The 13,384-nt window shown below is 41.3% G+C and overlaps 1 protein-coding gene across 2 annotated transcripts in view; it reads left to right on the top strand.

Annotated features, from left to right (window-relative positions):
• The window catches only part of NUCKS1 (nuclear casein kinase and cyclin dependent kinase substrate 1), a 30,472-nt gene continuing 17,088 nt past the window's right edge, over positions 1-13,384 (top strand). The window contains exon 1 of one of the 2 annotated variants that reach the window (XM_049858455.1): positions 1-254. In XM_049858455.1, the coding sequence (XP_049714412.1) occupies positions 238-254 (17 nt within the window). In that variant the 5' untranslated portion in view covers positions 1-237. The remainder of the gene's footprint in view (positions 255-13,384) is intronic. The other variant, XM_049858454.1, reaches the window with a different exon arrangement.

The following is a 13,384-nucleotide window of genomic DNA, read 5'->3' as shown; positions in this document are numbered from 1 at the left end:
TTTGGCGCATTTTCGGCTGGTTTGATTCATCCATTTTGAAGAGACGGGGGAGCGGGGGGCTCGTCTGATCAAGGGGCCCTGAAAGAAAGAGCGGCGGAGTTTGAGAAACCAGCAGCTCGGGGTTCAACGGCAGCCGTCTCATCGGCCGAAGTTCCGGGGGGGTGGGGCGCCGAGCGCGCGGGGTGGGGGGGGTCCTGGTCTTTGGCTTCTCGACTCGGTCCTGTTTCGACAGCGAACATGTCTCGGCCTGTCAGGTCAGTGCGGAGTCCGAGGCCTGGAGAGGGTGGGAGGGGGCTGGGGGCGAGAGGTGAAGGAGTAGAGGACAGAAGCCTAGAGTAGGCCCTCTTCGGTGCCACGCGCGGCCTCCACCCTTTCGGGGCCCGCGCGCGCCCTTGAGCGCGGGGGGCCTTGCGGGCGCGCGGGGCTGCGCGGGGGTGGCGGCCGCGCGCCCATGCGCGCTACCCCCGCCCTGCCGCAGGGCTCCGGGCTGCTCTGCTGCCTCCCCCACCCGCCGCACTGGGGCGGGCGGGGGTGTTCCCGAACTGCCAGCGGCCGGCGGGGGAGGGGTGTGAAGTCAGCGCCCCCAACCAGGCCCCACCTCCTCGGGGCCGGCCCCTTGGAGCCCGCGGCGGAGACTGTTGGACTGGTGCTCAGCGCCCAGCCCAAGTGGGGAAGGGCAGAGGCGTCCGTCCTGCCGCTTCTCCCCTCGCCTTGCGTGGGGGTGGGGGGCACTCGGTCTCGGCGCTCGGGCGGACAGGGGTGTTCCACGTGAAGGGGGGGCGGCGCGGCCACACGCCCGCTGTCGTCCTCCTGGGTCGACGTAGGGCCCCGCCTCTCGGATAGGGCCGGCCGTGGGCGGGACGCGTTCTTTTCCCCGCGGGCAAAAGTAGGAGTTCGGGACTGGGCCCGGGAGGACAGTGGGCCGCTGCCTCTCCCCCAGCTCGTAGTTTTGAGAGATGTAACTCCAAAGTTCGCCCATTCCCTCCGACTCGAAATACCCTTCTTCGGGGACATGTCATTACCCTGGGAGGTGCGGGTTAACAAACCCAAACAGCGCGACCCAAATCCCGTGGGGTTCTCCTTCCCGTTACCCCTCTCCTCTCACCGGCCTACACGTGTCGGGATGTATCGTAGCCATCTCTTTCCCTCGAATAACTTTAATAAGAGAGGGTCTAGGGTCAGTTACCCTCAGACTTGATTCACGGAACGTTGACAAGTTTACTGTTCCCCAGCGGACGGTGGAATCGCCCTTTGCCATCCTCCTGGCCATTGTATGGAATGTGCCATTTATGGAGGGGTGTCGTTGAGTCCAATCTGTCGGAGCCTGTAAAACGGAGAGCTGTTGCAAATACATAGTAGTTCCTTGACCCTTTAAATATAAGAAAGTGGCCACTTTCCGTACTGTTTTCTAGGTGATTAGGTAGAGAGAGAGGTTTAAAACGTTTTAACAGTTGTAGCTTCCCCTTCTTCCTTCCCAGCTTGGTGGGAAACGGAAGTATCTTGATTTAGAGCTCTAGACCGAGGTTGGGGACCTGGAAGGGGTTTTGGTGCACCGGATTCTGTCCCATGACTAGATCATCGTCTCCAGCTGGTGGTGGTGTGTCGCTGCGTACTCCTGCTCTCGGGGTGGGGACGGGGGCGGGAGCGGGAGCGGGAGCGGGAGCTGACTACCTGACTGCCTTTCTGCCTTCCATGTCAACCTCCATTTCTTTGGTAACACCACTGGCACCCTGAAAGTTGTGCTGGCTTTTGACAAGGGGTCTGAAAAGCCATTTTCATATTACAGTATGCGTACTTTTTTTTGCATATAAATTGATCAGTGTATGCCATTAACTCATGTAAAATATTTTCTTTAAGATCAGGTCAAATAGACAATTATTATAATAAAGGTCTGTCTCCTTGTGAGTACTGTGTGGTGAAATCAGGTGAATATTTTTCTGTACCTCTTAAACTTCAGTTCACTAAGTTTTGATGACTGCCTGTTTTATTGTAGTGAAGATCTTGTATTCATCTGCCTGGATTTGTGTTCCCACATTTAGATGTTGGAACTTTTTTTTTTTTACTAAAAACAATTTTTTTACTCAAAAATTTGAATTTTAACGTGGGGGTAAATATATTAAACACATTCTAACAGTTTTGGGGGGGCATTGAGATTTCTGCAAAACTTTTTTGCTTAATATGTTTGTTCAAAGTAATTTTAACCTTGTTTGTTTGTCTCTGAGGAGTGAAATTAATATATGGACTTTTTTGATCACTTTCAAATTAATATTTTTCAAAACAACTTCTGATTATCCATATTTTAGTGATAAAATCTCTTGATGTAACTTTCTTGAAGAAATCTTTAATATATTCATGAGCCATAATAAACAAAGCAGAAATTAAACTTGAGTTCGGTGGTTTGTTAAATTTTAAATAAAGTGTTGTCTTAGGGAAATGTTTGTCAGAGTGTAATTGAAGAATCTGAGTACCCTAGAGCATTTAACAAAAAATTAATGATGACATTGATCTGATTCCAGAATGATCAGCCTTACTTAAAAAAAAAAAGCACACAGAAAATATCTGTCCTTAAAACTCACGGCCAGGTTGATTCCCACTCCTAGTGCCCCTGTAGGTCAGAGTAGAACTGTCCCACAGGGTTTCTAAGGAGCTGCTGGTGGATTCAAACTTCTTACCTTTCAGTTAACAGCCTGAGCCCTTAATCACGGGGCCACCAGGGGTCCATTTCTGTCCTATATAATAATTTTGTGATTTTTCTGGTTTACATTTTTACTGTATTATATGTTAACCTAAGCATTTAAAGAGCAATTAGAAATGTAATAATGGTGCCTTGACACCAGTTTACCAGTGAAGCTAGTGATGGATTGGTCAGCTATAGCCCATTTTTCTAAGACACAGGTCTAGCTCATTGTATTTAAGTAGCTTTGCTCTTGTAAGATTGCTACTTACTGTTTATAATGAGAGTTCAGATATTTTAGGCCTTGGATTCAGATTATAATATAAAATCTCACAGTCTTGAAGCTAGAATGAAATTTATGCCAACTCATTTTACCAGAGACCTAACTGGGACTGGAGAGGTGAAGTGCCCTGCATCACATGCTAGTGGAACCTAGATTTCTTAATTCCCAGTCCAGCTGGGTCCCCTCCCCCCATCCCTGTAATAATCACTATCTTCTGCCTGAAGAATATTGATGCTGGTTAAAGAATATAGCTTGTGGCACTTTTAACTTTTTCATGACTTATCCTTGAGAGGAAGGATGGAAAATGCTGTTACTTCCTTGTAAATGATGAGAAAGAGAGCTCAGAGATTTACTGACTTGCCCAGACTAGAAACCAGTTTTCTTGAAATTCAGCTTAAAATACACATATTCTCCTTCCTTATTGAAAGTGATCCAAGTCACTGTTTGCCCCTGTCTTTGTCAGTTTACTCGATTTCTTCTTTTGCTTAATGCTTGAGGTTGTAAGGGGCTTTAACATGGGTGTGAAAGCATAGGCTCTTACAGGTTTATATCATTTTTTTACTTTTATTTTGTCATGTTTATAAATTACATTGAAAATGAACAGCTTTCCTAAAATTCCAGATTGCTTTCTTTTCAAAGGGAATTTTGTTTGGGATGTGTCTGGGTTCTAAAAATTAATACTCTTTCTTACCAGAAAATTAGTTTCATGAAGCCCTTATTTAAAAGGGAAACCTGAAAATGCAAGGTGAACCAAAAAGACCTAAACATGTTGCAGTCCAGTCTATTCCAACTCATAGTGACCCTATAGGACACAGTAGAACTGCCCCCATAGAGTTTTTGAGGAGCAGCTGGTAGATTTGAACTGCCAACCTTTTGGTTAGCAGCCAGACTCTTAAGCACTGTGCCACGAGGGTTTGAAAATACAGGGTAGCTTGGAATTTATGATACCAAGTATGCACAGAAAGACACTCAAGGTTTTAGCCCCCAGATTTAACATAGTATGGATTCTTAGAGGCTGACGGAAAGAGTCACATTTTAGCATCCTAGTAAATGCAGGTGAGCCTGGTTCCTTATAGCTCTTACTCTTCACTGCTTTCCCAGGTGTGTGTGTCAGAGGGAGAGAAGAAAAGTATGCTTTTATTAACCTTGAATCTGTACATTTTATTATTGCATGTCACCTTCCTCCAAAAAACATAATTCCTGCTGTAGACTTTACCTTCAAAGACATATCAGTGTCTACAAGAACACTAATTCAGTATTTTCCAACATTTGTGTATTTAATTAAACTGAAAATTATGATAATATTTAAAATGCCTAATTTCTGTGCTGGTTTTTAGAGTGTTTATTGAGAAAAAATGCATAGTCGGGCACTCTGCCAGAGGCTTTCACTTTACCTTGTTTTAGCCTCGCTACAACCTCGATGTATGTATTTCATTTTTTAGCCCCGTGTAACAGATGACAAAAAGGTTAAAGAATACACTCCTCAGAGTCATAATGGCAGAGACAAGATGGGAACCCAAATCTTCTGAATACAAAGCTAACATTCTTTCCATGATACCACTCTTTCCTTCCTAATATTTGGCATGAAGTTGGTCACATGTTTTTTATTTAATCTTTTTTTTTTTTCCCAATGGTGAGTACATAGGTTTTTGGCTCTATATAGAAAATACTTCAGGGAAAGCATCGCCAAAATGTTTTAAATATAAGCAGTTGTGTTCAACTCGGTATTTAATGTAATTTTCAGAGGTTTTTTTTTTTTAATTAAAATTATTGAAGAGCTAGAAAGAACTTCAGAGATTTATTTAATTCCTCCAATTCACAGTGATGATTTTGAAGCCCAGTGAATTGAAGTGTGGAGGTAGTAATAGCAAAGCGAATTTAGACTTTCAAGAGTTTTGTTCATTCTTTCTAATAGATTTACATTTATTGTATTGATGCTACGCAGAATGTGTTAGGCCCATAATCCCTAGTCTGAAACCCTGGGGCCTATCTGTGTTTGGAAATTCAGAATTTTTCAGAAAAATTTAAGAGGATTTGGGGTACGTACACTTAACATACCATCACAAGTAAATTTAGAGGAACACTAGAATCAAACTGTAGTGAACTCACAAATGATCACAATAAATAAAGGTTGTAATAAGCCTCACATGGTTCAGGTAAGTCAGGTTTTACTACAGTATCAGTTATGAAAAAGTTTTTGGTTTTCAGGACTTTTTGGATTCCTAAATTCGGATCAGGGATTGTGAACCTTTAACAGTAAATACTCCTTTCTCAGCCTTCAGGTTTAGAAATCACTCCAAACTTGTTAGAGCTATTACTGAGCAGGTCTCACGTGCCAGATATTCTGCCAGATACTTTATATATATTACTTCAAAAACTTGCAGCAAGTCTTCAAGCAAAGTTTGTATTACCGTTTGACGGGTGAGGCAGCTGAGGCTTAAATTAAGTAACTGGCCCAAGTTTACCTAACTGTTCCAGAGTCTGGCCAACCCAAAGCCTGCGTGATCTTTTTTGTGTGACTTACAGCTGCAGGGTGTTACTCTTGGGGTGATAGCACACTTTGTCTTTGGAAGGGGTTACAGTTCGTAATAGGACTTTTGTGAAGATTATTTCAAAAGTAAAGTGAACTTCAGGGAGGAAGGTGGAGAACTGAATAATTTTTTGGAAGAAATAGAATATGGGAATGAAGGGATTAAAGGAGGATACACCTGAATGGAGAGGAAAAAACAGTGAAGGTGGTTACTATGAGGTTTTTGGGGAAAGGTAATATGGATGTTAGGTATATTGTTTTAACTTTATAAAATCTGTAATGCAAGGGCATTGTCCCCTGACTAAAATGAATGAATGGATATCCAAAGCCTCCTAAAGGACAATACAAGAGAATTACAGGCTCATTTCACATAAAATTATGGTTGGCACAGTGCCAAACAGGATGTTAGGTAGCTGAACCCAGTGTGTATTAAAAATATGTCGTGATCAAGTAGGGTTTATCCCAGGAACAAAAAAAAAAACCTATCACTGTAATTCATATTAAAAGATTAAAAGAGAAAATCATGGCATTTAAAAAAGTTCAACTATTATTAAACTCATTAAATAGTACATTAGGATTAGAAGGAAATTAAAATTAAAATTGATTTCACTTGACAAAGGTTATGAACTAAGTGTTTGAATTTTTGGTGTGGTCTCATTAGCAATAACAAAACTCCTGGGAGGTGGTAGCATGGCACAGCAAAAACCCTGAGAACCAAAACTTAGGTTCCTGCCTAGCAATTGGAGATGTTGAACTGTTAGAATAATAGCACCTTGTGTTTATAAATCACAGGTTTCTCCCAGCTCTAATAATAGTACTGTTTATTATGAAGGAGAAAACCACTTTCAAATAGTTTAGTGCTTTGTTTTTGATCACTTGTCCCAAAAAATGTAAAATAGGCCAGAGTACGGTGCAATTCCATGACACCATCTGCATTATAGACTGTAAATGGTTTCCCTCTGGAGTTGTGCAATTTACAGTTTGCATGGCCAGGTGGGTTGTTTTGGAAACTTTGGCTGCTTAAATTTAATACCATAAAGTTAGTGTACTGTGAATAGGTACTTATATTTGCATGTAAGAAAAATTCTTAGCTGTAAAGATGGAAATAAATGTGACATGTTATTACTCCAGGTTCAGAAGTAGCTTCTTGGCATCTTGAGTTGTTGAGACTAGAGACAGCACCTAGGAGATGCCCATGTTGTGCACAATAGGAACAAATCTTTAAGTGTAGGACCACTTTGGTCAAACTGAGGCATCCCTTTGTTTTGTTCTGAATCGTGTATTACTATCTAGGTCTCCAGGTGGCACAAAAAGTTTGCTCTCAGCTACTAACCAAAAGGTTGGCAATTCAAATCTACCCAGTGATATCACAGAAGAAAGGCCTGGCAACCTACTTCCATAAGATTAACCTGATGCTGTCGAGTCGATGCCGACTCATAGCGACCCCATAGGGCAGAGTAGAACTGCCCCATAGAGTTTCCAAGGAGCACCTGGTGGATTTGAACTGCTGACCTTTTGCTTAACAGCTGTAGCACTTAACCACTGTACCACCAGGGTTTCCTCCAAAAGATAACCAAAAAAAAACAAACCCACTGCCATCAAGTTGATTCCGACTCATAGTGACCCCATAAGGCAGAGTACAACAGCCCCATAGAGTTTCCAAGGAGCACCTGGCGGATTTGAACTGCCAACCTCTTGGTTAGCAGCCTTAGCACTTAACCACTATACCACCAGGGTTTGCTCCATAAGATCACAGCCGCTGAAAACCCTATGGAGTGTACTTGCACTCTGAAACACTTGGGGCCCCGCTGAGTGGGAATCCACTTGGTAGCAACAGGTTTGTTTTGGTTTATCTAGATCTAGTGAGTGGAACCTATTGTTACAGAATTGTATTGCCGTATTTTAAAATAAAACCCAAAATGCCAAGCCTGGTTCCCTCGAGTCGATTCCGACTTGTGGTGACCTCCTGTGTTACAGAGCAGAACCGCTCCATAGGGTTGTCTTGGCTGTACACTGTGGAAGCAGATCGTTAGGCCTTTATTTCCTGGCAGGCAGCGTGGGCTCAAACCGCCAACCTTTAGGTTAGTATTGAAGCGCACACCATTGGCGCCACCTAGGGGCCTTATTTTTAAATAACTGCTATTGAAATAGCCATGGGAAACCCTGGTGGCGTAGTGGTTAAGTGCTACGGCTGCTAACCAAGAGGTCCGCAGTAAAAATCCACTAGGCGCTCTTTGGAAACTCTATGGGGCAGTTCTGCTTTGTCCTGCAGGATTGCTATGAGTCAGAATCGACTGGACGGCAGTAGGTTTTGGTAAACAGCCACGTGACTCAGTGTCTTGAGTCTAAAATGTTAACCATATTCCTGTTTTGAAATTGTCAGTCTTTGAAATACTTTACGTGAAGGAACCGCAGGCTGTCCAAGAGTGTTTCATCTGGATGTTGGGTATTTTTAATTGGATGTGATAACCTGAAACAGATCTGCCTGTTCAGCAAGGTCATCTTCAAAGCGTTTTCCTTCCCGTTGCCTTTGGTTGAAGTGCAGTATCCTTCATCTGTCACGACCAGATTGCCCAGAAGACGAACTTATTGAGAAAGTAAAAGTCTGCCCTGCTATGCTTTAGGAATGAATAACAGGCACAGATAAAGACAGCTATCTTTATTTCAAGGGCGGGCTGCATCTGTAGAGAGCCATAACAACCAAACACCCTTTGAGTGACTACTGATTTCTTACTGCTTCTCTAAAATCAGAGACTGTCATAAACATTGCTGTTTGAAATTATATCAGTAAAAATGAAATGTTGGACTTTTTTCGGGAAGATCTAACTCGTTTTGACACATAACTAGCCTTAATTTACCATTCAGGTGCAAAGCCTCAGATTAGAGGTTGCTGGGCCCAACGTTTCACACCAAACTTAACTCTTTTCCGTAGAACCGTAAGTCTGTTTCACAGTCCAGGCCTGATGCTGATGCCTTTTACATGCAATCCTACTTTGCTTTGAGCCTATCAAGACATGACTTCATTTGATTTTCACTTAAACCGTACCCTTCCCAAAACCTGCAGTCTCGTTTATTATGTATAACTAGTCAGTGAGCCTGTCAGACTGGAGGTTATCCCTAGTGATTGGGTTAAGACAATTTGGAAGCTTTGCAATGAGGTTTCTGAGACCCTTTGTTGCAGAGCAGAACTTCTTAGTAATAATGTGCACATCTGAGACCCCCTTTGGAAACCGTGGTGGCATGGTGGTTAAGAGCTATGGCTGCTAACCAAAAGGCCGGCAGGTCAAATCCACCAGGCACTACTTGGAAACTCTATGGGGCAGTTCTACTCTGTCCTGTAGGGTTTGCTGTGAGTCGGAATCAACTCAACAGCAGTGTGTTTGGTTTGATTTTTGGTTTAGTCTCACCCACTTGAGGCCTCTCCCCATTTGCATATGTTGTGAAGAATCTAACCTAGCACACTTGGTATCTTAGTATACTCACTAAAATTTGTATTAAATTTTAAATATTTGAAAGGAAGTATTTTCTTATCTGGAGAGAATGTGGTGAAACTGAATATAACATTTGTAAATTGTAAAATAGTGAGTCGGGAATAAGCAGTACCATATGAGAGTTAAAATTTATTCATTTGGACATAACATTAGCAAGTTAATATTTAGTAAGGGATTGTAACAGCTGTCTAGTAAACAGATTTCCCTGGCTCATTCAGAAATCCTTTACCCTTCCCTTTTCTGCAAATAGAAACTTATTTTTTCTTTTTTACATTTTTGTTTCTTGTGACCTTGTTTTCTAATTCATACTTTAAATGTAAATAATAGAATGATATAAAATATATTCAAGGCAGTACCTATCTTAGGTACAAGGAACTTGAAGCTCAAGATAACTGAAGCAATTGTAAGAAATTACGTACCCTGAATTTAGTTCAGGGTATGTGGTTGGGAGGGCTTGGGTTGGAAAATTGGCTTTACCACTTAATGGCTTGTGACCTCTGGTTCTTGGGACTTAAGAGGGTCACTATGAGTTGAAACAGACTCAGTGGCAACAAGTTTAGGTGTTTTTTTGTTTTGTTTTTTTATCCTAGCCTTGATGAACTAACATTCTTACATCCAGACAAAATTTGGCACATGAGATTTCATAACGGTAATCTTTGAGGAATAGAAGAGTGAGGAGAGGTAAATGTCCCAAATTTTTAAAGAGGAGGAAGTAGCTATATACAGAAATGGCATCAGTTCTGTAGAAAGGTTGGATTTGTGAATACTTAGGAAGGTTTGAGAGGTGGCATCAACAGTAACGTGTGGAGGTATATGGTAGGGTGGGCTTGGGTTGGAAAGTCAGTTTTGCCACTTAATGGCAGTAGTAGAAAGTTATTTAACCTTTCTGAGCATTAGTTACCTTATAAAATTAAAATGTTAATTAGCTCACTTTATGAAATTATTGTGAGAATTTAGGTAAAGTATCTGGCATGTGGAAGCTGCTGTTATAATTATTTTTTTTTAAGTTGCCCTCAAGTCAATTCTGACTCATAGCGACCCTATGGGAAAGAGTAGAACTGCTCCATACGGCTTCCAAGGAGCGTCTGATGGATTCGAACTGCTGACCTTTTGGTTATCAGCCATAGCTCTTAACCACTATGTCACCAGATTTCTGTAATTATCATAAACATTAACAAAAGGATGTGTTCACAAAAAACCTGTTGTGTAGGTCAGTAGTCTTCATAATGTTGGCATTAAAATATATCTCAGACATTGGATTCAAATTTAATCTTTATAGGTAATTTTAGAAATCAAAGTTAGGCAGGTGTCTTTAGTACAGAATTTTCAACGTTTTTAACATTGATATTCTTCATGAATGTTTAAACCACTAGTTGTCATTGAGTCCACTGCAATTCATGACAACCACATGTGTGTCAGTAGAAGTGTGCTTCATGGTGTTTCCGGTGGCTCTTCTTTCTTCTGAGGTGTTTCTGGATGGACTCAAACTGCCAGCCTTTCGGTTAGCAAGAAATGATAATATCCAGACTTATCTGATCAGGAAACCCATAGAAAATTTATTTGGATAGAACACAGAAAATTCTGTAGTGATGAATATTTTAAAAATTAGAAGTCGTAAAACAAATTTATCCTCTTAAAAGTTCTGCATTTACTCTTACTTAGCTGATTTATTTTGTAGTTCTTGGGAAGATTTTGTTTGCACAAAAAGGGCTTATTGCTAAAAAGTTTTAACAATCACTAATTTAATGAATTCATTTCCTTTTTAAAAAACATATTGGGCAGAATACTGTAAAAATACTCGTTTCTTATTTTAACAAGGATTTCAACAAAGCTTCACATAAGGTGTCCTCGTGGGTCAAACCAAAAACCATTGCCGTCGAGTCAATTCCGACTCATAGCGACCCTATAGGACAGAGTAGAACTGCCCCATACGGTTTCCAAGGAGCACCTGGTGGATTTGAACTGCTGACCTTTTGGTTAGCAGCCGTAGCTCTTAACCACTATGCTACCAGGGTTTCCTCCTTGTGGATAAGATGGAGAAATGCAGGCAGAATGATAGTTCAGTGTGATGGATGTGTGCCTTAATACCCAGAGAGGACTGATTAATAGATTGTTGTCAACCTAGAAGAATATTTCCAGTGGTGCCTTAAAGGGCTTTGTTCTTGGCCTATCTTTTTATTAATGAATTAGATGAAGACATTGATGGCATGGTGATTAAATTTGCAGATAATATGAAGTTGGGAAAGGTAAGTAATATGAAATGACTGTGTCAGGATAAAAAAAGGGTCTTAGATTTTAGAAAAGGAGGTTTTAGTTACTGGAATTGCAATATCAAGTCTACTAACAGCCCAAAAGGCAAACAGGATCTTGGATTGCATTAGTAAAAGTATAGAACAGTCAGAGGAAGGTCATAATCCTGATGTGCCCCCTCCTCCTTTTAACCATATTGTTAATGTTTTGTTCCAACACTACTTGATTTTAAAAACATTGCTGTCAAGTTAATTCCGATTATGGCAACTTCACGTTTCAGCAAGTCTGCTCTGGGTGGATTCGAACCTCCATCCTTATGATTAATAGCCAAGCGAAGGTTTGCACTACCCCAGGACCTGGCGACCTTTACAGAATTGGGTGTGGTATGGAGGAAAACATCTAAATTGAGAGGATGCTTGAAACATGTATTTACCAAAAAGACCAAACCCATTGCCGTTGAGTCGATTCCGACTCATAGCAGCCCCATAGGACAGAGTAGAACTACCCCATAGAGTTTCCAAGGAGTGCCTGGTAGATTCGAACTGCTGACCCTTATGATTAATAGCCATAGCACTTAACCACTACGCCACCAGGGTTTCCTGAAACATGTGTTCCCAAAACCAAACCCACTGTCGTCGAGTCGATTCTGACTCATAGCAACCCTATGGGACAGGGTAGAACTGCCCCATAGAGTTTCCAAGGAGTGCCTGGTGGATTTGAACTGCTGACCTCTTGGTCAGCAGCCGTAGCACTTAACCACTGCGCCACCAGGGTTTCCAATGCATTGGGAGGTGTTAAATGAACCCAATACTGGGGTTCATTTATCCTGGATGAAATAGTGGAAACTGTCCTTTAAATTTGCTCTGTGGAGGAGGGATTAATTAGATTTAGACCATGATAATCCCCGAAGGTAGACCTGCAACCAATGAGTGGATATTAGAGGCAGATTTCATCTCATTATGAGGAATTATTTAATTACTGGGGTTTTCTTAGAATGGGCTGCCTTGAGAGATCATGAGAGGTTCTCAGCCATCCCCTGATTTGTTGACAGGATACAAAATTTGGATAAGATTATACGTAGGGTCACTCTGAGTTGGAAGCAACTCGACAGCACCTGACAACAAAGTCCAATATACTCCTTATGCCATCATTTCTCCCCTTTGCCCCACCACTCACCAAACTTACATAGTCCTTATGAGTGCTTAAGCTTAGCAAAAAAGTTTTTTTTTAATAAGAGATTAAAATGGGAAGAGATGTCATTCTTTTGTGGCCATGGGTCAATCAAATCATTTTTTATAAAAGTAAAGCCAAAAACTACTTAGGAGGGCTCTTTTTGCAGCCCACTTTTTATTCTAAAGCAGCGTCTGTCAAACTTTTCTGATGGCGCTCCATTAGGAAGTACATTTTACGTTGCAATTCTCTACCCACTTGAGCACAGACACCTGAAATGAGTGCTTTTTTTTTTCCCCCTCATATTATCTCTTTGCTTTTTGTTCTTTTAAAATGCTGGTTATACACCAACAAATTGATTTCATGACCCAGTAATAGGGTGTGACTGAGAAAGGTTGTTCTACAAGACCTTCAGGATTCTGATGAACTGAGATGTTTACCACCTAGGTGATTAGTGAAAAGAGCTATGTTGTCTATTTTCGGTTTCTCAAAACTCAGATTGGAAATTGCATTTTAAGTATTTAATGAAAAACTTGTTAAATTCTACAAGTTAGCAAAGTTTTTTTTTTTTCTTCCTCACATTGGCCAAAACTATAATTTCTTCAAGGTAAAGGTGGAAGTATAGCCACCTTGATCGAGCTAAATAATGTAGTAGGTGGTCTAAAAGATTCCTGCATTTGACTTGAGAAAGTGATTTTGTGCTGTTTAGTATAAGTCTTAGGATGTCAGTAATTACCTGTGGGTTTGTGTTTGACAGTTCATTGTTCAGCCTTTCTCTTCTACCTGCAGCTTGCTTGAGATAGTTTATTTTTCCATATTCTGATGTGAAGAGTTGTTATAAAGTAGAGCTAGATTGTAGGGCCTCATCTGCTTTCTCATCTGTAGATTAAGGGTGGTAGATGAGATCATTTCAAAGCAAGGTAATTTTTATCTCCAAAATACTGTGACTCTTCAGGATGTTGATTTACATATCAAGAATATCATTG

This window comes from Elephas maximus, chromosome 18 (genome assembly GCF_024166365.1).
Source record: "Elephas maximus indicus isolate mEleMax1 chromosome 18, mEleMax1 primary haplotype, whole genome shotgun sequence".
Classification (NCBI taxonomy): Eukaryota; Metazoa; Chordata; class Mammalia; order Proboscidea; family Elephantidae; genus Elephas; species Elephas maximus.
Note: the sequence above shows the minus strand (reverse complement) of the source record. Positions and strands in the feature narration are given on the sequence as shown.